At 41.1% G+C, this 25,766-nt stretch overlaps 2 protein-coding genes across 2 annotated transcripts in view; one reads left to right on the forward strand and one right to left on the reverse strand.

Moving 5' to 3' along the window:
- Positions 1–22,264, reverse strand: PDSS1 (decaprenyl diphosphate synthase subunit 1). Its single transcript, XM_030943674.1, is given in 12 exon segments — positions 1–637; positions 1,374–1,454; positions 4,823–4,936; positions 5,115–5,195; positions 10,909–11,018; positions 11,107–11,218; positions 12,257–12,398; positions 18,849–18,979; positions 19,366–19,489; positions 20,349–20,413; positions 21,988–22,216; positions 22,218–22,264. Coding segments are annotated over 12 exon segments (1,377 nt in total). The 3' UTR covers positions 1–496.
- The window catches only part of LOC115901221 (protein adenylyltransferase SelO-like), a 23,513-nt gene continuing 19,912 nt past the window's right edge, over positions 22,166–25,766 (forward strand). Inside the window, exons 1-6 of the mRNA XM_030943664.1 lie at positions 22,166–22,437; positions 23,896–24,014; positions 24,234–24,362; positions 25,075–25,139; positions 25,242–25,298; positions 25,398–25,496. Of these exons, the coding sequence (XP_030799524.1) occupies positions 22,263–22,437; positions 23,896–24,014; positions 24,234–24,362; positions 25,075–25,139; positions 25,242–25,298; positions 25,398–25,496 (644 nt within the window). The 5' untranslated portion in view covers positions 22,166–22,262. The remainder of the gene's footprint in view (positions 22,438–23,895; positions 24,015–24,233; positions 24,363–25,074; positions 25,140–25,241; positions 25,299–25,397; positions 25,497–25,766) is intronic.

Here is a 25,766-nt window from a genome sequence, read left to right on the forward strand (position 1 = left end):
TTAAAATCCACTTGTAGTCTTTTACAGTAAACCAGTATCTCTAGCTATATACAATTCCAGGTGCTTCTGTTAAGTAGCCAGGGAAACATCCAAACCCTCTCTCTTCAGAGGAGTTTACCAGCTCCTGTACATGCATGCTCTCTTTATTAGTGTAAACAAGTGAAATTTGGAACAGCTTCAGTTTTCATACACTGATTTATATTTATTCTCATTGTGGCCTTTGTGCATCAACATGTAAACATCTTCCCCATCCCCCACAATCAATAGCCCCCACTAAAACAATTGTACAGCACAGTTTGATTTGCTCTGAATTGCATGGCTTCCTTCAGTAAAACACTTTAGTTTAAAAAAAAGAAAGTAAAACTTCAAAAAAAAAAAGGAGGTTTTTTTTTAAAAAAATAATTTTTGGTGGCTTGTGTTGGAAGCAAATAACTTTTGAAATAAATGTAGGCACAGTCTGGTAAAGTAGCTGCCAGAAGGAGTGGAAGGAGCTCTCTCACTTGTCCCGCATGAGAACCATTTCTGTCAGGTGCACCAGGGCCTCTCTCTCGGGGGACGGCCGCAGCTTGCGGATCTCGCGCGTGGCCGCGTGGCAATAGCGCTGGGCGAGGTAGGTGGTTTGCTGCACACCATCACTCTGAGGGATGAGACAGAAAACAGGGACCTGATCAGCCTCTTGCTGCCTTCTGCCTCTTCCAGTCATGGGGGGAGGTTCTAAGGTCAGTAAGTACCCTCATATATTATATTCTGATGGGAAGGGAAGAGGATTTGTTCTGTAATCAGGGAAACCCACCCACCTGCCCTGAACTGTCCAAGTACTAAAACTCATCCATGCTAAAACAGCAACTCAGCCATTACAAAACAGCACTGGTATTAGTAACAAAGTAGAAACTAATGGTTTATCCCTTCCTCTCCTGCCCCAAATAGAGATGTACAAAACCCCCACGCTGTTCTGAAAACTAGGTAATAATTTTGCACAGACATTACTCAGTCTTTTTAGACCAGAGTAATTTAAAACTGGTGTAGGGTGCACACTGCAGTTACAAGACTGACTGGAAATTACATGCCATTTATACCAGCTGTTAAATACAGCTATGCCTCAGCTGAAGAAACAGAGTGCATACATGAGCTTTTTACTTATCATTTTACTTCATGCTATTGGAGGGAAAAAAAGAAAAAAAGTTCTTCAGTACCTAGCACTTCTGCTAAAACATTGTGCCAGAGGGAGAACTGAGTTGTTCTTACTTGGCATTATTGTACACTGCATGCTACACAGTAGGTATTTGCCAATGCAGCCTTGCTATTTTACTTGAGAGGCAATGAATTTCAGACTGAGCAGCAGGGAGAGCAGAAATATTTGATATCAGTCTTACCTGCAACACATACTTCCATGCACGTTCAACATCTCCTGGCTTACTGAATCTCCTCATTATCATAGCATTCATTTCTGGAAACTAAGCACAAAGGGAGATGGGTTTGTACTTGCTTTTGAGCTGTTTTCCCTGTAGCTGCCTGCCATGCTAAGGTCAGAACACCACCAAAGTGCAGCCCACTTCCCTGTCACTCGTGCTGCTACAGGTATAGCTTCAGGTTTGTACTTGCAGTCTGCACAGAAATATAGCAGAGCCCAAACATTTATAACTGAAACCTGGCTCTGGCTCTGCTGGCTGTAGCAAATTGGTAGCAGAAGTCAGCACCTGCCATTTTATCATGTTAAGCAGATGTTCCAGTGTGGTAACTTCTGATGTGGCTACTGCCTGGTGTATAATCTGCATCAGATACTCTATCACAGATGATGATCAGTGTTGGCACTCCTGGAAGAAGCACCTCTGCCCCCACACATACAAAAGAACCCGGGATGTTGGTTGTTGCAATATTGTACAGTTCAACATGTAAAATCCCCTCATGGTAACACTGGCTGTTATGTTCTCTTACGTTTTCCATTGTGCTGCTATTTTATATACACAGATTTCTTTTTTTTTTTAGTAAGAGAAAAATGACAACTATAAGGTATTTTGTTTTCAGTCACATAGCATTTGTAGTTAGCACTGCATGCTCACTCAAAATTCCCTATGAATCAAGCAGGTAACTCAAGTCAGTTGCTTTGAGAAAAATCACATCACTTAGGTAAATATGCAGCCTCTTCCTTCAGACAGCCTAGAAACAGAAAAACCTAGTGCTTAACAAAATAAGGCTACAACTCAAGGCAGCTACTCCACAGAAGAATTCTTTTTAAGGGAAAGAGCTGTTAGTTCATCTTGCCTGAAAGGATTACAGTCAAACAAAGATGATTTTATTGCCATACACTTGTAAACAATGATCTGCCTTCCTTGCACACCTTTGGGCCTGCAACTGCAGCTTTACAACCTCGTTCAGGCACAAACATGTAGCACCCATCCATGCTGTGACAGTCTCCAATTACTCATACACAGTCTTGGAGATGCATTCAGAAGTTCAGTGATGATTCATACTTTATCTAAAAGAAGAAAGTCATGGCTTTTTCTAGATCCTAGCTTCCTTGCCAGGTAATGACAATTTAATTGCAGTGTTCATGCAATCAGTTTTCACATTATTCATATTTACAGTTATATAGGATGCATATGGGATCACTTTTTATATTTAAGCACTAAAGGACATGAAAATCCCCAAACTTGTAAGGCAGAGCTGTTATTAGCAATTCTGCATATTTAGTGGGCAGCACATCAGCATTTAACAGGAATGCTTATAATAAAACCTTCATTCTTCAGCTGTACTCGTTTAAGAGCAGCTTTAGAATTAGCATACACTAGTGTATTTCCTTAAAAAATACATGGGCTGTTTTTCTTACTGAGGGAGCTAACTTTAAATACTGAATAAATAGGTGCTATATCAAGGTTAACAGTTTTTTCTCCTTAATATTCTAATGCACAAAGGTGTATTTCAGAGGGAGGGGAGAGGATAGGAAGAAAAGGCATCTGCCACTGAAGATCCAGAGCACATTAAAAACTAACGGATGTTTGTCAGGAAGACAACTGGAAGAGTACCAGCTACATCAAAGGATAGCAGCAATACTAATCTGAAAAGACAGCCTATAATTAATAATTACACTTTGGACTGTCTTCAAGTCCTGGCTCATGAGTTTTTTTTCTCACACACAAATATATGAAATATCTTTTAGTAGCATCACAAGTGTCAGTTGAAGCTCCACATTTTTTAGCACTCATCCTTTGTTTATATATCAGTTAAGTCTGCAGTGCTGTTGTTCAAGTTTCTTGGAAACAGCAGGACATTTGCAGCAAAGAAGCCTCCTGGTTAATGAAAAAAACTTTATAAGATGGTCAAATTATATTTCAGTGCAAAAATGTAGACTTCCCATCTATCAAAGATATAAATGAGGAAAAAGTGGCCTACAAAGAACAAGATTTTACAATAGGAGTGACAGATTTTATTTTCTTTTAGTTCTGTATTATGAACTAATTTATCTTGTAAAGCTAATTAAAAGATAGATGAAGTTCAGAGACAGACAACCCAAACAAGTGAATAACAAATAGTTTTAATTTAAAAATTGGAATATTCAACACCCCCAAGACAATCAATGTCACCCATTCTCTGCCAAAATTGGATATTTGCAACATGGCTTGTTTCCTTCTGCACGTGGCTTTAGCACACACAAAAACAGGTTTACAACTCCATCCTCCCTCTCTGCCTGAGTGTCTCACTGTTGTTTGGACAGCTCCAATTGCTGATGACACAGTTCTGAAATAATGATTCAGGAATATGCTTGTGAATCCCCCCAGATGAGTATGGGGAGGAGACACTGAGGACACAGAGAAGGTTGTTCTCAATATGCATTCATCTGCTTTGTCAGTTGGCTGATACTCTGTGCTCCTGTCTGTTCTGAGATACAGATCCTTGGAAATGCCCAAAGGATAAGGAAGCAAACAGATGTGAATGCTCCACCTCCCCTCACAACAGGCTCTTTTAGAGGGGGAAGTAAATGTCAAAGTTGTTGGGTTTTTTTTAATGATTTAGAACTTTTCCCATGTCAAGCTCTAAGCAATTCCACTGAGAGATCATAGATGAGCTCTGCTGGAACTAACTGTGCCAGCTTTTATATCACACTGTGGAGCCTGGTAGGAAGGACTGCTTTTCAAGTCCCAAATCTGCTTGCCTCTGGTGAACAAGACACTGAAGCAAGGAATTAATCCAGTTTCTTTCCTGTTTATGGATTAGCACCAAATTTAATGCTTTTTCATGCTGCTCACGCTTCTGTTTTCATTTTGCTCCTCCAAATAATTTTTAAGGCACTGAAAATCTTGAGCAATTTTAAGCCTGTTTTATTTATGACACTTCCTTTTCTCTTACCTAATCTCCAGACAGGAAACCTACTCATGTTTGTAAATGGATAATACTTGAGGACAGAGATGAAAAGATCAAATCCAATAAATAAAAGTACCCACCTAAAGGCAAGGCAGGGATTTCAATTCTTGGCCCCAGATGGACACAAAGCCCAGAACAAGGCAAAAAAGCCTACATACACAGTCAAGCCTGGGAAGATGTCTCAGGAGAAAACACAAGCAAGAAGCTACTTAGGAATAACCTACACAAAATGTGCTACAACTCTCAATACCTACAAGAGCCTAACAGTAAGTAGAGTTGTGCAGGAAGGTGTTTCTCAGAACTTCTGTGTGCACAGAATCCATCTGATACTGAACCCACTGATTTGTCACATGTGCCCAGGCCCCTCTCATCACTGACACTGGAGATCTGATGTGTTCCAGCTGGTCCTGTGAGGAGCAGTTTACACTTTTCATTTTGAGCAAACAGCTTCCTGCTGACTTACCTGTCGACAAGCAAATAAGACAGGGCCTGTGGCTAATCCAAGCTTGAGATCTGCTGCTGTTGGTTTCCCCAGATGGTCAGCACACGATGTAAAATCCAGCACATCATCTATCAACTAAAAAAATAAACATACAGGTTATTTAGAATTTCTTTTTTAAGTATTAGAGCTAAATACAGAATAATCCTTGTTAAAGATGAGATTTGTAGGAAGGATTAGACAGCCCACTTTGATTTCTAAAACACTTTGGAGAAGTTTAGATTTTAGATTCCATTTAGTTCAACAAAAACACTACCTGAAAAGCTATGCCAACGTTTTTTCCATACTGGTATGCAATCTCATGAACTTTGGGATCAGGGCAGCCTAGAATTGAAACCTGAAAAGACAAAAACCCCAAGTAAATAGAAAGCTTTAGTTAGCATCTACTTTTAGCCCCTGACCATAGGCATGACACCGCCAGCACAGGCTGGAGGGATCTGGGAAAGGCAAAAAAAAAGCTGACTTGGGCACATTCTGGCTTATCTCAGTTCACAACTAGCCAAGCTTACTAGCAAACAAGGCTGAACAGCAGTGCAGTATTAAAACTACATTCACATCTGCAAAGAGATTAGCTTCATTAAATATTTATCAGGCTTAGAAATTACAATGCAAGGATAAAGAGAGAAGAAATGTGGATGCACTTTACATGCAGGGAGGGTAGTAGTTGTATCCAGTCCAGTGATGGGGAAACTAAACTAATTACATACATAAATCAGCATGGGGATAATTGGAGGTCAGATAGCAGATAAATGGACATTACATGTCTCATAAAAGATCACAAAGCTGGATGTGTTGGACCTGGTACAGTAGGGGCAGTTGACATAAGGATGATTATTTTTAAGGTGATGTTAACTGTATCTGACTTGCTCAGGAAGATGACTTGATTAGCCTGCAGGCAAACGTACTGAGGGATAATTAGTGGCAAAGAAAAGACAGCAAATGAAGAAAGCACATCAAGCTCACAAAGGTATGATAAAACATTTTATGTGAATGTACAATCAACTACACGAGAGACAGAAATTTTGCTGAATAAACTCCACAAAACTAAAATATATGACATTAACTAAGGTTTGAGAATTAATATCTTGCCTCGAAGTAAGGGCATTTATGCTATTTGCATTTATGTACTGATTATACATTTTGCAAAATGAGGTTGGTTAAATACTCAACCTTGATTGATTGATTTCAACCTTCAGTAAACCAATTAGAACAGGGGACAAAAATCCACCCTGGTTTATTGCAGGCATTCCAAATCTGCTGTGACCAATGCGAGGAGTAAGATACATTTTACTTAAGACTAAAAATATATGCTAGGAAAACACAATATAAAAATAAATATGTGTCTGTGTGCGTATGTGTATGTATATGTATTCCTCTTTAAGACTGTGTAAGGTAGGATCATCAAAAACCCCTCCAACCCAAAACCAACCCCAAACTAAAAGCAAGTCCAGCAGTAGCTTTGAAGATGAACATGAAGATGGAAATAAGAAACAACGTTATATCCTAATAAATGTGATGCAACTTGCACAAAATGAGAGATGATTTCATGCAGCAGTGCACTTCATATCTGAGCATCACTTCACAGTCATAACCTGCATCTGTGGATAATAACTAAATCCCAGAGGAATCTGTATGATGGAGAAATTAACAGCATCATACATTCTCCACTTTTATTTAAAAGAGGACAGTATAGCAGGAAAATAATGCTACTTATCTCTAATAATCATGATAATGATTATTATAGCCTAATAATGAAGGCCATTAAACAGAGTGAACTGCAAATATGAGATATTTAAATAGATGTGGAACTATCAAAGTAGAACACTTTGCCTTTTTATCCTCCTTTTGATGTTTGTCTCTTAAATAGCAGTATTTGCCCGAAGACCTAACATCTACTGCTGTACCGTGCAAACTTTTGGTTGCTTCTGTAATATAAAACACATAATGCCAGCATGGCAAGGGGACTGCATCCACCCTGTTCCTATGAAATCCTTACCTACCTCCACATTTCATTCCCTGTGGAGGATTAAAATACAGAATTTAGTGACAAAATCCTGGTTAATGGCAAAGGGTCGGACTGGGCAGTAGCTGGCAGAGGAAGTGCTGCATAAAGAAAAGAGCTTCCTCATTTAACCTGAAATTCCTCATTTAACCTGAAAGGTCAATTCTTGTTCACAGAAAAAAAAAACGACAAAAAAATAATTTAAAAATTCAGGAGATTTGTTCTGCCAGTCATCCTCAAGTGGGCAACCCTCTGACCATGACCACATAATAAACCTGCAATTGGGTTGTGTCTGTCAGGGAGTTCCTTCAGGATGCAATTTCTCAAACTGCTCTTGTGGATTGTTGCCCCCAGCTGGACACCGGCCGGGCTGCAGCCAGGCAGCCTGTCACTCCCACATGGAGTTTAACTGGAGCTGTACTGGGATAATGCTCTGGGATAACACCCACATTTGCAAATACAAATCAAGATAACCAAGTCAATACAGTGATGTGTGTTTAAATGATAAAACTCCCCCTTTGAAAACAGCCTAGAGCTCCCTAGATAGGTATGACTGGTTCACGATGAATTTAATCTTGCAAGATTTCAGGCCTGTCCTCCACTAAATCAAGATGAAAAAATCTTTCCTAATACCAAGTGGAACAAATTTGTTAGGAAAGTTCTTTGAATTCAGCAAAGCAGGACAATCTCCTTGGTGCTATTTCAAACACACTTTTTGCAATAAAAAAGTGCTTCCATTATGTTATACAAGAGACTAAACCAATTTTGCCTCTTTACTGAATTTCACATCCATAAAATACATTATCAGCTCTGGGTAGATACATCCTGCCCTGACAATATGGCAGCTGGAGTTGAAAGCATTTGCACATCTCTACCAATGCTCTATAGGTCAGAGAGGAAAACCTGCTGCTGGGCCAGAATATCCTTGAATAAACACTACAAGAGATGTTTGTTCTTGTAGTCCTAGATTTATGGATTCCATGGAAAGGAAAAGGCTCTAAAATGTTCCCCCTTTCCAGCCATTCTCCTCCATGCTCATCTCCAGAAGCAGTCAGGTTCCTGCCTTCTCATTCCTGGCTCATCCACCCGTTTTTCTAGACAGGAGCAGTGTTCCTCTTTCCAGGACAATCACAGAATAGTTTAGGTTGGAAGGAAACTCTGAAAGTCATCTGCTCAAAGGAGAATCTACTTCACAGTCAGAAGTGTTATTTTCCTAGGCACGCTGGCAGGGTTTTGTGATGGAGCCCTGTGCACACACCAAACTAGGAACTGCTCAGAGCAGGAGCTCACAGGAAGATCCAGAGCTTCAGACTATTGGTTTCTTCAGTCCCTTGCACAGCCCTGCCTTACACAGGGAGGCACAAGCTTCCTCCTAATATGGAAATCAACAATCTCTAGGGCACCCTTACACGCAAAGCAAGCAGGATTTAATCCCTCATCTGAAAGTATGCCATACAAAATATAAATAGCTTTATGAGGCTTAGGAATTCACATTACTGCAGGGTTTAAAAAAGACAGAAAACCTGCTCAGGTTATTTTGCTATCTCCAGCTGGCCTGATGACTAAACAGAAATTCCACTCCAGCTTTATTGTTTCTGAATTCTTGAACTAAAGTCACCTCATGTTTCTCTGAAAAATGCCTTGCAGTAACTAAGGTTTCAATGACTCTGGGCCATCTGGCACTGCCTCCTTTTACAATACACTTTAATTGAAATTTTGGTAACATTTCCCCATGCAGAACTGTTGTAGAAATAAACTAGAGACTGGGATGGCTCTTAACATCTTGAACAGACTGTTCTCTCCCTAAGTCCTAACTTAAAAGAATTTTGATTTAAATGCAGTAAAGCTTTGGTGGTACAGAATGTATCAATTACAGTGTATGTCTGGTTTAGACCTTTTGGCAGGGATACTCTCCTCTTCCATTTCTAAAGCATGGCACCATGGAATTCTAAGGTGCCACCTGAACCAGTTTGACATCTTTCCAGTTAACACTTGTATTTATTCAATCACAGCAACTAATCAGGTTTTTCCTATCATTAACAGGAACAGAACTGCTTCTAAAACCCATAGTCTCTCCTCTTAGTTTTGTCCCTGAAAACAAGATCTGAATACTCTTGATTCCCTAACTGAATTTCCTTTCAAGATAGAACTGATGATCCTGCTTATCATTTTTGCTACAGAAAACAGAACTCCCTTCTGATTCCATTTCTTCAGTAACCAAAGCCGCCTAAACAAAAATATCTCAACACCTACATGCAACAAAAAACAAAAACAAAAAAAAAAACAACAACAAAAAAAAAAAAAAACAAAACCAAAACCAACCAACCAACCAACCAAAAAACCAGCAAAACCAATTTCTCCCCCTCCAAAAATCCCTTTTAACTGCTATCAATAGAGCTCTCCTAATCCATGCAGAAAGAAACTGAGGGAAACATACATATTCAACTCATTGGTACTATGTGCAGTGATAAGGATTTGCCATGAAGAGCCCTTCTCTCTTGGTTTTCCTTTCTAACACAAATTTTACAGCATATAAAATTCCAGCAGTTCAGCAATGGAACAAGTCAGACCAGCCACTAGAAGAAAAGCAGCCAAACACCCCCCTGACCAGCATCACAGCCTCAGTCTTGAGGGAAATGCTTAAATCTTTAACTCTTGCAAGTCATGAAAGAAAAAAACTTAAATTAGCACATCTGTAGGGAGAATCCACCCAGTGGAAATGTGATTTCTTCCATCTGCAAAGATTCTTTTAGGCAGACGGTCAAAATGAATATTAAAACTTGGGTATGTTTTTTCTGGGGTAGCAGAATAATGTGATGCTCTTTACTAGTCCAGGTGCCTACTGATATAAAACAGACTTGCAGAAGAAAATTGTCAGGGTCATATTGACATTGATATGAGCAATCCAGAAGACTTAACTTCTTTCCTCCAACTAGAATAAAATGTATTTTCCCTCCCCTGAAATCCAAGTGTCTCATTCTATGTAATCATTTTGATATAAGCAATTTTCAACTGCTGTCTGTTGCACAAATGCACCAGTTCCCTGAGAACAAAGGAAGATGATTAACAGTAGCACAGATTTGTGGTCTAATTCTTTAAGAATTCCTGCTTGCTATAGAATCCATTAGCTATACTGCCTTTCACTAAAAAGAATAAACAAAACTCTCTTTTAGGGTGAGATTATTACCCACCTCTATTTTCTGCACTAAAACTGAACATCTACTTTTGTGTAAGAACATAATCTTGAATTGGATATTTTTGTAATCAAGTAAGAGAACTGAGTGACGGGGCTGGATAAAGTAGTTGGTAATTAAAACTCCCAGACAAATCAAGACAAATCCAGTACATGCTTCTGGTTTTTTACAATGTGATGTAGAGATATCAGAAATTATGTTTTCCACCCAGAGGGTGGCTGGGCACTGGAAAAGGCTCCCCAGGGAAGTGGTCACAGCACCAAACCTGACAGAGTTCAAGAAGTGTTTGGACAATGCTCTCAGCACATGGTGTGACTCTTGGGGTGTCCCATGCAGGGACAGGGGTTGGACTTGATGATCCTGATGCGCCCCTTCCAACACAGCTTACTCTCTGATTCTATGAAAATTGTTTCCTCCCACTGTTACCACTTCAGGTCTCACTCAGCACCAACGAAATAATTACCAACAGCCAGATGCCAAAGAAGTCTTAAAATCAAATTATAGGCTCAAAAATGATCAACTGAGTTTAAAACCAGTTGATCATTTTAAAGTTCCAGAATTTCATAAATTGAAGATTGCCACTGTTATGATTATTTGAACCTCATTTTGATTCAATTGAGAACAACAATAAATCTGTGTATAAATAAAAAAACTCAAAGAAAAAGTGAAAACCGATATTGGAGGCTACACAGCTGAACTGTGATAAAATTCACAATCTCAAACCCATTCATGTTCTGGCAGAATACCATTTGAGGGTTTTGCTTTGGAGGGTCTCCAGAGCACACAGCAATGCTAGTTTAGCTGTGAAGCTTACAGTATGGTATGTTAACTTCAGAAGAGACAGACGTACATACTGCTTTACAACTGTTTGCTATCAGACTCGCCGTCTTCTTAAAAGTCTTCTCGAGGTAGTGAGCAAATCTCTCATTCTCATTTTCCTTGGAACCCAGCTGGAGGAATTCACCTAAAAAGTTGCACAGAAGGGAGATTTTACTTGTGGGTTTACTGCTCAGGCAAGCAAATTGGAAGATAAAAACAGGAAAAAACCTTACCACGCACCAGATCTTCAATCACCTGAGTTAGAACAGAGATGATAGTGGTATTTCCAATTCGTGCTAAAGCTACAGAAGCAGCTGAGAGGATGAAGTCGCCAGCTAGAACAGCCTAACAACAACAACAACAAAAAGGTGATCCCTTAAGTCTTCTCGTGTGTTACCACAGACCATACAATTTCCTTTAGTTGTCAGATCTACTTACATTATGTAACTTTCCTACATAAAGCACATTTTAAGAGCAAAAAACCACATAACCAAATATTGAAATCTGAGTAATTTTTGAGTCCCTATCATATGGTACTGGTGATATTTTTCTGTATAAGCACGGCCCCCCTGTATGCAGTATGTGTTTGCTGATGAAGTTTTTTTGAACATTAGTTCTCTATTTTACCACTTTCTTGTGGCTGTTACACCATGTGAAGTCTAAATTACCCCAAGTTCCTTCCTTGTATTTTCTGGTGAAGACTTTTTCTTGTAATGCTCTGTGAAGAAAACACCAATTTAAAAAAAAATTTCCCACTGACTGAAAACACTTTTGTGTTCACCACTGAATCAGCATCCAGGATGAGGTTCAAGTTTAACGTATTTCAACAGCACTGCAGAGCACGGCACAGGGAATGCAAAATCAGTAACAATCACAGAATGGGCCAGGCTGGAAGGGGCCAGAGTCACCTGGTCCAACCTCCCTGCTCAAGCAGGGTCATCCCAGAACCCATGGCACAGGATTGCATCCAGATGATTCTTGAATCTCTCCAGTGAGAGAGACTCCAAAGCCTCTGCGGACAATCTGTTCACATTCAGCTGGAACTTTCCATGCATCAGTTTTTGTCCTCTGCCTCTTGTCCTATTACTTGAGAAGAGCCTGGATCCATCTTTGTGACATTGCTTTCAGATACATACAACAAGGGCCCCTCTCAGTCATCTCTTCTGGAGGCTGGACAGGTGCAACACTAACACACTTCAACCATCTAATGCTTCCAACAGTTCAGAAAAGGAAAACACATTGGTCTCACCCACAAACTGTGCACACCTCTTCATATGTTTTCTGACATATTGCAAGACCTAGCCATAGTAACATGACAAACCTCTAGGCATTTGTGCTCTGCTGAAATTCAAAGGCAAGTCTTGCATGTATTAGCAAACTCACTTTCCTCTCTCCCCAGATTTGATTAAGTGTCCTTTTTCCTCTGCGAGAATTTGCATCATCAATGACATCATCATGAACTAGACTGGCTGTATGGATCATCTCAGCAATTATGGCCACAGAGCGCTGGCTTGCTTGCACCTCCCTAAAATAAAAAAAAAACAAACAAGAACTGTCAAATAATTAAATCAATTATATCTGCTGCAATACACTACAAAATATCTATTAAAAAACAAACAAAAAAATGTTCCTCTGAAAACAGCTGTCACAGCTTTTTCCTGGTCTGACCGCTTCTTTCAAACCTGGAATTAGGAAGACAAGAGAAAGTAAAATCACATTAGTACAGTAAGTGCAGAGGGATGAGTCCATCCTCATGAGGCCTATTTCTACATTGCTGCATTAACAGCACTGCAAAACTCCTGTGTTATTGACTTTAATCCCTCTAAATCCAGACAGCAATAAACAGCACAGCATCAAGGATGCTTGGCTCTAAGACTGACATCTGGAAAACAGCAGAGAAAAGAAGGCCAGGTAGCTCTGTAGATGAGTTTAAGTTTTCCTTATCTCTGTTGCTCTACCTATAATCATGGCATCACAAACTCTCTACAGCTGGATAACTCTACCAAGCAGCAAGCTGGAGAGATCAGAAGGAACAGAAACCTGCATTCTACATTTGAAAGATATAACTCATAGACGTTATCCTTTACGTTATCTGATTACCTTAAAACCCCAGAGGTTCTTCAGAAGCCTGAGGAATTAACTAGAATTCTACTGCAAGCACTTTAGGACTGTAAACACCAACTACCTAACAGCCTTTGGGAAGATCTAACACTGATGATTCAACTCTCAGTAGTTCACACTACTATTTTTTTTAACTAGGTGAAAAGAAGGTAACAGAAGAACACGGAACCAATTATCTAGAGAACAAAAGAGCCAACCTAGCTCACACAAAGGACCATCTCCCTTAGTATCCCGCTTCCACTGTCTTCTGGTATTTTTCTGTTTCTTACCATGGGTTACATGCAGGATCCCAGAAATGGCTATCCCAGTCAGCCTTGCCTCATAGGTGTAACAAGTCCACACAGACTTTTAAAATACCTCACAGACAAAACAATAACACAAAAAACCCCAAACCCACAACACAAGAAAGAAACTACTTCTGATATATAATCATACTATTTTACAGGAGAACAGAAAAAGAACTGAAACAGAAGATAATTTCACCTCAGCTAAGGGAATTTAAAACTTTTCTGCACTGCCTATGTCCTTTAAAATGTAGTGATTAATCACAAAATGAAAGAACATATTGCAGTCTGCTGACATAACACTGCATTCTGACACCTATCTCTATACAGAATTCTGCACTGCTGTCAGTGGGAGTTCTACATCCTGAACAATAGCAGGACGAATGGGTAGCTCATAGGCTGTGAAAATATGGCTTTTACACAACAGAAAATAAGAGCTGGAAACCTTCATGGTTGTTTGGAGGCAAGTCTTAATATGGACTAGTGATGTAATCAAATGCTAGTTCAGTGTAAATAGTTTTCCAAAATAAATTACTCTTACTAAGTAGGAGAAAACTTACCTTCAAAAAACTGTAAAAGTCTCCAGCCTCTTTCATGCACTGTTCTCCTTTTGGGGATTCTCTTTTTCATTAATTATGTCAGCAGACTGGACTTCCTGCTGGGAAGCAGCAGTAAATGGCAACACTCACTGAATCACTGAAATATTTCAGTAGTATGAAGACAGCACAAAACCAGTTATTTCAAAAGCGGGTTCTGAAAAGTTCTGCATTATACTCTATCTTATCTCTGACAATGACTAAAAATGGCATAGGAATGTTCAGGATTTCCAGAATGTTGTATCAAATGTGACAATTTCATCTGAAGGGGTTTTAAAACTACTGTTTCCACAAAGTCTCAAGCAAGGTTCTTTCCACTGCTGGCAAAAGAAGTTCTGCAATAGTTTTCTGCATGCATCTTGTGAGACTAATTCTAGATCAGTGCATGCCTACTTTTAGGGGAAAAGACACAAACCCCATGATCCTTCTCATCCCCTGCAATTTTTCATATAGCTTTTCCTGCAAAACAAAAGCAAAAAGTGGCAGTAACTCAACAGATAACAGCAAATCCAGTAAGTGGAAAGATGCCATTTTTAGGTCATTCTCAAAGTAAAGATACCCTGAGATGATGTATATTTACAGATATTTTGTACAACTAATCATCTTCTGTTCTTCAGTAGGACCCCCTGCTTGATTCAGTGATAAGGTTTTATAGATGTGCTGTACCCTGAGGTGTTTTCCATTACAGAACTTGTTTCATGAACACTGAACAAGCCAAGGCGGATCATACAGGTTAAGGAACCCCAAATATTTCCCTCCAAATATCCCTGTCCAAAACCAAAACAAACACAAAACAAACAACCAAAGCCACCCAACAATGGTGAGGGGTGAAGTCAAAACTACACAAACCAGTATTTACACTCTCCAACAAACAGCTTGGAGGCAATGTGTTTGCCAGTAAGTAAATACTACCAGTTTAAGGACAGGAAATGAGCATAAGAACTTGCAACATTGTTGTGCTATGGCCACAGTCCTTCAAGCATCATTCTCCTGCTAAGGCCCTGGGGCTGAAAGAAGCAACCATCTCAGAAACAGAGTCTGTGACACAGAAGGGCACTGCAAACTAGGGGAAGCACAGAGACTGCATGTGCTAGCACCAGAGAAAATTGCAGAGCAGCTGGCACCACGGGCTTTTGACAACAAAAAGTTTGGAGGAGTGAAACAAAAGGGAACTAAGGCTGTTGGCAGGTTCTATCTTTAGGAAATATTCAATTTTATTTTACTGTCATTTTATTTGTTTCTCACACTATTCTGATAAATTTATTTCCCTTCCCCACCCATCCCCCCAAACCTTTGTGCTCACTGTTTTACCAGTTATTGGTGTATTTCTTTGGTCCTCTCTTATTTGCCTCTCTCTTTTTGGCTGTAGCAATAGAAATAAAAACCCCAATTTGCAAACACTTTGGAGAATACAGAAACACTAGGTCCTGTCAGGCTCCAGGCAGTGGATGTGTGAAATTGAGGGTTTGCATGACCCCAGCTTGAACTATTTACAACAATTCTTACTCTCACATAAAGCAAAGTTGCTATCAATAAGCAAAAAGCCACGGCCCAAAGGACTTAAAAATTCAGAGTAGGACTTAGGACACTTAAAATTTCAAGAGCAAAGAAACAACACACTTCAGTCACTTACCTTTTTGGCAGTAATTCAGATAATTCTTTATACAACTGTGACCACAATAAAATGACCTCACTCTAGAAAAACAGTTAACCTTCTGAGGGTATAGCGAATACCTCACCTCATTCAAACCTACACATAAATGATCAATGTCACCTAACCTGCAAGCAGAACCACCTGGCCATTCCATTCTCCTGAGAAATCTCAGCTATACTGGAGGAGAAGAGAAAGAGGTCTCCTAGGACTGCCTTGTAAGATCAGGACCTGTAGCCTTCCTAAATTGTTATTTTAACAGCCAAATAGGGAAAAGTATTACCTTTTATACAAAAATTGCAGAAAAAGAAGAAAAGAAAATGAAAAAGCAGGCAAAAGCATGCTGGGTCCAGCAAGTTATACTAGAGTTGAGAATGGCAGCAAGATGAAGAAGAAACTGAAGCTCAGCAATACAACCCCTAGAGGCAAAAGTAAAAAAAAATGCTGGGGATGAACAGTACAGGATATTGGCTCACCCTACAAACCTAAAGGTACTGTGGTCAGTCTCTTCACATGTGGGAACCAAAGCCTCAACAAAGAATAACAATCCTGGAGAAGAATCAGTATTAACTGAGGAAAAGAATGATAAAATGCTTCAAGGGAAATGACAAATTGAAAGTGGAAAAACATCTTAAAAAAACACTGGGAGAAGCAGAATGTAAGGCAAGTATTTTTCCCCCCAGGTTTGTAGAGGAGGAGCAGAGTTAAAAATATGCAGTATTACTTCTCTACATACACAATTTTCCTCACAAACATAAAAAAAGTTGGAAGAACAATTTGCCACCTAGAGACAATGTTGCTTTAAGAAAGAACAATAATGAATCAATCATAGCATCAATGTGAACAAAAGTACATGCATACCCAGAGCAAGTGTAAGACAGCCAGCTTCAAGCAGCTTAAAAGCAAAAGAGAGGAAAACATCCATAAAACTTTATCAGCTCACAGGAACTGGGTATCCACAGCACAAATGTAAATTCCTTTCTCATGGCCTTGCCAACCCTCAAAAGCATTGGTCACCATGCACCAACCAACAAGCAGTACAGTGTAATTAAATATCCCTTATGTTGATACAAGTCTTCAATCACAGGCTTGGAAAAATCGGCACAGGGCACAGAACAGGAAGGTAAATACCCCAGGATTTCATTCCATTCCTTTGCTGAAACACTTTTGTTCTTGCCACTCAGAAATTCATTCTAAAAGCAACATGACAAAGATGGTGACTCAGCCTGGTTTGTACAAGGAACATTCAGATTATTGAGGAAGCTTTTTAAACACTGAATATATTTTGGAGGTGCTGATTAGAACCACAACAGATGTACAAACACTGCCAAATGACACAGGCATCTAGAAATCAGAGGACTTATGCTGAGGGCTGGCTACTGCAAAGCAAATACTTGCCCTAGGTATATGTGGCACTTTCTTACTGGCATAAGGCAGGTCTCAAAACTGGTCCTGACAGTTTTGAGACAGCATAACCTGTGGACAAGAATATGTCCATGAGCATATACATATGTCAAAAGACAGCAAATATGCTTTGAGCATACAGGCAAATTCAGTCTTTCTACTGCTACCTCTCTTTGAGTCACTGCTCTACTCCCACACTGTATGACATCAGTTCCAGCTTTCTCAGTACTGCACACATGATGTCGTTCATAAGCTTTTCATGCTACACACTAGAATGAGATAGAACTATTTTTACCATTATTTTGATTCCAAAGATGCTCCAAAAACTCACTGTCCCTGTTGTTAAAAGTCTCCTCCTAAATTTCCATTCTCTTAGAAACATAACGCTTTGTCTAAAGTAGCTCTTTCACTCTGTTCCTGATAAATTTGTATACCACAACTCTTCAATCTTCATGATTATCCTTGCAATCCACCTCTGAAGCCAGCTGGACTTAACTAATTTTGAGCACAGGGATCAGGCAGGCTGATGATTTCAGGAGGTATGATATACACTCCTGTAGCTGAACTGGATGGCTGATGCATGCTAGGATATCCTTGAGGTTCTTCATAACAAAGGTGGTTGCAAACCACGAGTGACTCTGCCATCAAAAAGTGCTCTCCTCACACTCCTGTTTTTTTCATGTCAAGGTCACTCATGAATATATTAAGACAGTCTGTGGCAAAAGGTATCCCTGAGGATTTGCACAACCAATATTGTTCCTTTTGCTATCTCAGAGTCAATGACACGAAGCAGTCCTGAACCGACAACAGAATCTGGCTGAAGCAAAGTTCATTAATCCTGGATGACTTTTCCTAAAACAAGAGGAACTGGCACACAGAGGAAAGGATGCTGCCAGCTCAGTTTTGCCTTCTCCTTCATAATTATATTCACATAGAAGGGGCTAGAGGGGGAGGTGTTATCCATGCAACAAAATACATGCCATGCTCTGAGGTAGTAATCAAGTCCAACAAGGCATTAAACTAGTCCTACAGAGAGAAAACAGTGCAAGAGCTCAGAGAAATCCCTTAAGACTGACAAATTAGTCTAGAAACACTTCTGGAAAGGGACCAAAGATTATCTACTTGAAACTCTATACAAGGCAAGACTGGAAGCATAGCTGGAAGGCAACTGGAGAACACTCCAGCCAACATCTTTCCTCAAAATGCAAACATAGCAGTTGACAGGAACGTGTGGAGTGAAGCATCTGCAACGAGCCAGACTCAGGAGTGATAGAGAATGCAGGCCAAGCAGGATCTTCTGCTCAGTTAAAACTGCTTTCAAGTAACTTGGAGATCATAAGGATTACACCAGACTAATTAGCTTAGAATCTTACATAAAGCATAGAAATTTGCTACTAGAGGGTGGGAAAAAAAAACTCTTACTGTTTTCAAAATCTCACAGCTTTGAATATAATCATACCACCCCTTTAATAGCTTTTCTGCATAATTACTAAAAAAATCCTACAGCAAACTTATCACAGCAAACTTCTTACCTGTGACTAGAGTTTAATAGGAACAGGAGTGGTTACAAATGAAAATACTTAATGAAGTTTACATAGTTTCAAAGAGTATTAAAGGTTCTAATAAAGCATTTATGCAAGAAAGTAGAACTGACTTAAAAGCCTTATAAATATAGTAATTCAGCAACATTATTTATCCACCCTGCTTACAAGTGCAGTATAGTCCACGATTTAACACATGGAAACATGTAATCAACCCAGCAGCTCCTTTTGCACTGACAACTACAAAAATACAGCTTCAAGATGGAACTTACATTCAGGTTTTACTGAGGAGCAGTTTATTTTCATAAAGCATTTTTCAGAAACACAAGAATGATAACTTTCAAGCATGATGTGTGTATCTGACAGTGACCAACTCACTTGGAATTATTATGGTGAATGTTGCAAGCCCGAGCCATTAGCACCACAATCATTGGTCGAAAGGCCTTTCCCTTCCCATCAAAGTAATAATCACACATTTCCTTAAGTTCTGCTGCAGAGACCAGCAATTCCTATAAAAAGGAAGACCATTTCAGCATGGAAGTCACAAAGTCAGTCTGTTTAGTGTAAGTAAAACAGTATGCATAAGGTTAGTGCTTGCATTCATTCCACCCTGTGTAAGCCCAAGTTATTTTTAAAATTACTATGAGTAATCTGAAATGTAAATGATGCATTCCAGCGCTGCAAATCAGAAGAAAAAATTGCATTCTGGTTCTACAAAATATGAGAAATGCTCCATTTCCCTTCAGTTTAAGTTTCAGACAGCAGTTCATAAACATAAATAACATTACTTCAATAAATATCCATAAATAAATGTATTTCAATAAATATCCAAACTGATGGCTGCTATTAAAAACAATCATCATGACATCCCAGCATAGTCACCAAAATCCCTTACCTTTTTAATATCTTCATAGAGATTCTTCAAGTCTTTTCTACCAAGTTGAAAAGGGTCTTGGTATTTTTCATCACTAATTGTCTTACTGCAGCTGCACCAGTGGGATGTACTTGTATGATGAAACCTGGGGACAATGTTTTTCAAGAGTAGTCTTGTTAGAAGTCAAGTTTCCCTGATTCTCCATACAGAAACATCTGAAAGGATTTCTTGCTCTCCCTCTCCCCTCACACCCCATTTAATCAAATGGCAAAAATATACGAAGACATCAAAACACTCTTTTTCAGACAGACAGTAAGGTGCAAGGACAGAAAAGCTGTGTATTGACGATCATAAACCTTTGGGACCTGGCAAAGTGCATTTGGCAAACACACACACACACACACTCTGCCCTTAACAGATCCCAGATCTTCTGAGACCCAGAACACCACCTTGCTCTCAGTCTACTCCTTTTGAATATACTATGGATAGTGTAGCCTACATTTGGAGATAGAACCTTCACTTCTGGAAACCCAACTATTCTGTTACTTTCTTCCCTCTCAGGTAAACTCCTGAAAAAATATTCCTGACTTAGATTTGATATTTTTTCCTTTGTATACCCAGCTACATAATAAATTAAATCAATACTTCCAGGTAGTGTGATGGTGCTAGGAAAGTTCATCAGAAAAGGGTGAAAGCTCCATCTGGATGAATAAAAATGCATTTAGCTTAGGAGATTTGTTTGTTTGTTTCCTGGATTTGAAGTTTCTTCTTCTTCTAGTATTTCCTTTCCCAAAGTGAACCCAATATATTTTCTTGCAACATTCTTGCTTTACCCGTTACTCTCCGGGATAGACAACTGAGATTCACACTCAGCACTACAGCAGCAGTCTACACTGGAGTAAATAACCTTATTTTCAAAGTTTACAGCTCAGAGGTGTAACTACCCAGTTCACCCAATAACTATGTCCTCACCCACTACACAACAATGTGAATCTCCAACTTACCGCCAAAATATACTACACATTTTTGGAAACGAGAAAGTTGAACTTCTTTGGGTAATGTGACACATCTGCATAAAATAAAACCAGGGACAGTTTATCAGAACTTTAAACTGCCAGAAAACATTTGACTACAAAAAAAAAAAAATGTACCCATCACCATTGTTCTGTTTCTCCATTTTAACAACCCAGCAGCAAAGGGAGTCTCATAACCCCTTCCACACCACGTGAGACATGAGTGCACACTTCACCGGGCACACTGAACTGACTCTTCTGCTCCACAGCCTTGGACTTTCTCCCCTTGCAGGCCCAGCCCAGGAGGCTTATCACTTAAATTACCAAAGCTGCTCCAATAAAACCTTGCTTTTGCACTTGAGCAAGGTGCAATTTTCAAACACTCTCTCCCTGGCAGATAAACGTGGACTGCACCAGTCAAGGCACAGAGAAAAGGACGAGCTGTTTCAGTACACTAACAGAAAATCATGTTCTTGTTTTCCCTGAAGCAATTTCAATTCTGCCTGCTGTTTATAATTTACACCTGACCATCTTCCCTGCTAAATGTCCAGAACCTGACTTCCAAATCTAGCAATCTCTCCAAGGATCCCTCCCTGCAGGCAGGACCCAGGAGCATGGGGGAAGGAAGGCACAGTCCCAGATCCACGATTCCAGCAGATACAGGCTGAGGAAGGAAGTACAGCTTTTACTCTGCTCCTGGGAATGCTGCCAGGAAGTACCGAGCCCTGCCCAATGCTGGGCTGAGCCAAACTAAAATCACTGCAATCCACGTGTTCACCCAACTGCCTCTGGAAAAACTCACACAGAAACAGGGCTCAAGGAGATCCACTCCTCGTGCCTCAGCGTCTCCTCAGACGTGGATTAAAGAAAAGCCTCTGTCTCCTTGGACAATGGGAGACAAACAAAAGCCCTGTAATGGCTCAAGGGCACTCCTCCATCCTCCGTGCTTACACAAGGCCATGCAAGGACACAAGGCGAGGAGCCCAAACTTATCACAGATCTGCAACCCACTGCTGTCTGACTTCAGTGCCCGGCCCTATGGCTGAGACATTCCCAAGCCGCTCTCTCGGACCTCTCACCGCGTTCTGTCGCTAAAAATAGCTGATCCTTCAGCTCGGGCACACACAGACTCCCTCCCTTACACTGCCGCTTGACCCTGGAACAGCGGCTGCCGCGGGATGCTGGGCACGTTCGCCAGAGCACTGTCCCTGTCCCGGGTCAGGACAGCCAGAGCACCTCAGCGAGGCTCAGAACAGCAGCCTGGCCTTTAGAAGAAGCTCCCGATCAAGGCAGTGAGTGAACTGCCCCCATTACCGCTCAAAACGCTAACACACACAAACGCCTTCAAAATCTCACATGACGAGAACCACTTCTCCTGCTCCCACCTAGGGCCGGCTCCAAGAGGCTCACACACTGACCAGTGCCGAAAACCCCTAATCCGGAATTTAACCTTGCACCGAGCGCGCTCCTGCCCCCAGCAAGGGCCCCCCGGCAGAGAACCACCCCCGGGCCGTGGCGCTTCCCGGGCGGAGGCTGCGGAACGCCGAAGGAGCGGCGGCCGCGGGTGCCCGCCCGGCCCGGCGCCCCCCGCCCCATTCATTCCGCGCCCGCCCAGCGCCGCCGCACTCACCGCCGCGCTGGGGGCCGGCGGGACGCGGGGGCCGGGGCTCGGCACGGAGCCCAGCGGCGGCGCCCGGCGGCACCAGGCGCCGCTCCGCCACCACCACCGCAAGGCCATGGTGTCCCCCAGCCCCGCCGCACCGGCACCGCCTCCCGGCACCACCGCGACCCGGACGCGGAAGCCCCGCGCCGCCACCGCCCTCGGGCCCGGTGCCGGGCGGGCACCCCAACGCCTTCTCTTCAGGCCGGGTTCGTGGGCGGCTCTGGAAGGCGAGGTGTGGGGACATGTGGTGGCGGCCCTGGCTGCCGGCCTGCCTGGCCTGGGGCTGTGTGGCCGCGCTTTGCGGCTCCCGCGGGCTCTGCCCGGCCCCGAACGCCTCCCGCCCCCAGCCGGGTCAGTGCCCGCGGCGCCGGGCGGCGGAGCTCTGCGCCTGGGCCCTGTCCTCCGACAGCCTCCTAGGTACGGCCTGCCCGGTCCCGGGGCTCTGTATTCCTGCCCTGCCCGGTCCCGGGGCTCTGTACTCCTGCCCGGTCCCGGGGCTCTGTACACCTGCCCTGCCCGGTCCCGGGGCTCTGTATTCCTGCCCTGCCCGGTCCCGGGGCTCTGTACTCCTGCCCGGTCCCGGGGCTCTGTACACCTGCCCTGCCCGGTCCCGGCTCTGTATTCCTGCCCTGCCCGGTCCCGGGGCTCTGTACACCTGCCCTGCCCGGTCCCGGGCTCTGTACATCTGTCCTGCCCGGTCCCGGGCTCTGTACACCTGTCCTGCCCGGCGCTTTTGCTTCTTGGGTTGCAGCATCTCCTGAAGTAGTAACTAAGTGAAGACCTGATACACACAGTCAAATATAGTTTTAAAGTTAAAACTAGATCGGTTATAAGGAGCTTTCTCCCCCCCACCCCGAGTCCCAGTTATGTATTAGTGCAGAGTTGATAACCTGACACATCTCTGGAAATACACAAAACATTCTAGCTCTCCTAGCTCTTGGGCATACAAAACTGCTTGTAATCATAGAGCTAATTGATATGATAACATTACAGAACCAATTTCATCAGGTGATGCAATTACTTGTGAGCATTAAGAAGTAATCATCAGTGATTAATCTTGTGGCAGCTGGCTATAACAAGATCTGTCGTTAGAGGTAGTGAGAAACACAGCTAGCAGCAAGGCTCCAAAGATGTCAGCTAACTTAAAATTTTTACAAAACAGTGTCTATGAGGTACTGAGATTTTATGATTAATGTGGAATTGTAAGATTGTTGCAAGAAAAAGTCCATAAAGATGATAAACCACACTGGTTTAAAACAATATTTGTCCTCTGTTACTATGGAAAAGTAGGTCTGAAGGAGGAATGAAGCACAAATTCTGAGTACACATGTATGCTACAGCAAGAGCTATGTCTTCTCACCCATTCATTCACTGTTTACATTACTCAGAAAAGATTAATCTGTTTTTCTTGGGTTGTGTGGCGATCATTGCTGCATATGGAGTGTACACAGCAGTTACTGGTGCACAGTGACTTAAATTTGTTGCACTGCATTGTTCAGCTGTGGGGAAAGCTGAACTTCTCTGTCTGCTGCAGGTATCTTTTAGGGTGTCTATAATTGAGTGCAACACCAAACTGCCCTGAGACTGTTCCAGTCACAGTCTATTCACTCTATTCTTAGATATGATTTAGATCTTAAAATTAGAATGTCCTGGTAGATTCTTTAACTCAGTCCTTTTCAGAAATTCCAAACAATAAAATCCTAAATTTATTTGGGCTTGCTTTTCATGAAGGGTTAATATACATCGGTAAAGTTGTAATATTACAAGTTTTAATTGTTTTTAAAGCATTTTGGCTGAATTTAAGAGGAAACATATTAAGAATAATACGATTAATTGTTTTTTATATGGCATTTATTGTCTGTTTCATGTTTACAGATCCTTTTCCAGTTGATGTGATCCAAGAAAATTATGTCCGTAATGTGAGAAATTGCATTTTTTCAGTTGTCTATCCTACACCTTTTAAATCTAGAGTTCGTCTTGTAGCTGTTTCAAAGGTTGGCTATTGTTGTTTTTATTCCTCTCTAATTAGTAGAAATTATTAATACATGTACTATTTATATGCTATTTATCGTGAAACATCTTCTCAATAAATAGTTTAAAGAGAACATTTAAAACATATTGTGAGATGTCTTTTAATGGTGAAATCTGTGGAGAAAACATGTTCGTTACCACTGACAATTTGATCATATTCAAGTATTATTTTTTTTCTCCAGGATGTTCTTGAAAATATTTTGGATCTTGATATATCTGTCAAAGGATCATCTGATTTTCTGGAGTTCGTCAGTGGTGGGAAAGTGATATTTGGGTCTGTTCCACTGGCCCATAGGTATGGGGGTCACCAGGTAAGTATGGCACTCGTTCCTCCAGGTGGAATTGTGTAGGTCTTTGGGAATTACACCTGGATAATACCTGTGAGTACATGAGTGAATGTGAGTACATGAACACTTACTTACATTTGATTGCAGACTTGTTCTTCATAACGTGCTGCAGGTGGAAAAGAACTATAATATCCTTCCACAGTACCCTGTTTACTTGCTCTGCTTTTGTTTGTGCCTGAAGCAAATGATCTTTTGTATTTTCATTAACTGCTGAGTCTGCTTAGCACTCCAGCAGCCTGGACAACTATTAGTATCTAATACTAATAGCTCAGAAGAGGGGAGAAGGACAGAGCCTCACTGCAACACCATGATTACTAAGGTTCAAGTTTCATTGAAATGACTGTGATTATTCATGGAGAAGAATGCTAGGATTTGATTTGTAATTTCCAATTAAAAAAACCAAAACAAGCCATGTGGGTTTAAAGGCTCATTATACAAAAAAGACAGGTCTGTAGCTGTACGTTGTAGCTGGAAGGTAAAAAAATAAAGAGGATTACTGGTGTTACTGTGGTTTTGTGATTCATTTTTGGAGTGAGTATGGAAGTGCAGCTTTAGGGTTCAACATTTTAATGCGAGCACATGTGTCTTTTGTGAGGACCTAGATTTAATATGTATTGTTTCAAGTATAACTTCTATAAATGATAGAGGACAATAACTTGATTTTAATTTTTGTCAGTTTGGTAGCTGGGCAGGTCAGCTGGGGGATGGAAGAGCCCACTTGATCGGAGTATATACAAACAGGTGTGACTTTTTTTGAGTGTCTGATTGAACTCTGTGTTCAGTCTAGCTGATTCATGGTTAACCTGAGGTCTGTTGTTAGAAATGCCAATGGTATTTTTGCAGGCATGGTGACAGGTGGGAACTGCAGTTAAAAGGCTCAGGAAAGACCCCATACTCCAGGTAAGTTGCAGTTGCTCTGTGTACTCTAAAACGGTATGTTTTCTTTTTGAAATTTACTTTGATTTTATGACCTGTTCCTTATTTTTCTGTTTTCCATAGGAATGGTGATGGGAGAGCTGTGCTTCGCTCTTCTGTCCGAGAGTTTTTATGTAGTGAAGCCATGCACCATCTTGGAATTCCTACAAGCAGAGCTGCTAGGTATTTTTCTTTCCTTTGTTCAGAGTATACTAATTAACAGGTAATTTTGTGACTGAGTTTCACTGAACATCAATAAAGCAGGGCAGTTAGTTTCCAAGATGAAAGAACTCTTCATATGTACACAATCAAAACAAAATATATTCTCCACAGATTTTTGGATAAAAATTTCCAATAATAATAAACTCCACCAATTAATTGCATCACATCATTTGCTGTTTCTAGAAATACAACTTAACTTCAGTGTAGTAAAGACTAATTTCTGTAAAGTCA

The sequence above is a fragment of the Camarhynchus parvulus genome, chromosome 2, assembly GCF_901933205.1.
Source record: "Camarhynchus parvulus chromosome 2, STF_HiC, whole genome shotgun sequence".
Classification (NCBI taxonomy): Eukaryota; Metazoa; Chordata; class Aves; order Passeriformes; family Thraupidae; genus Camarhynchus; species Camarhynchus parvulus.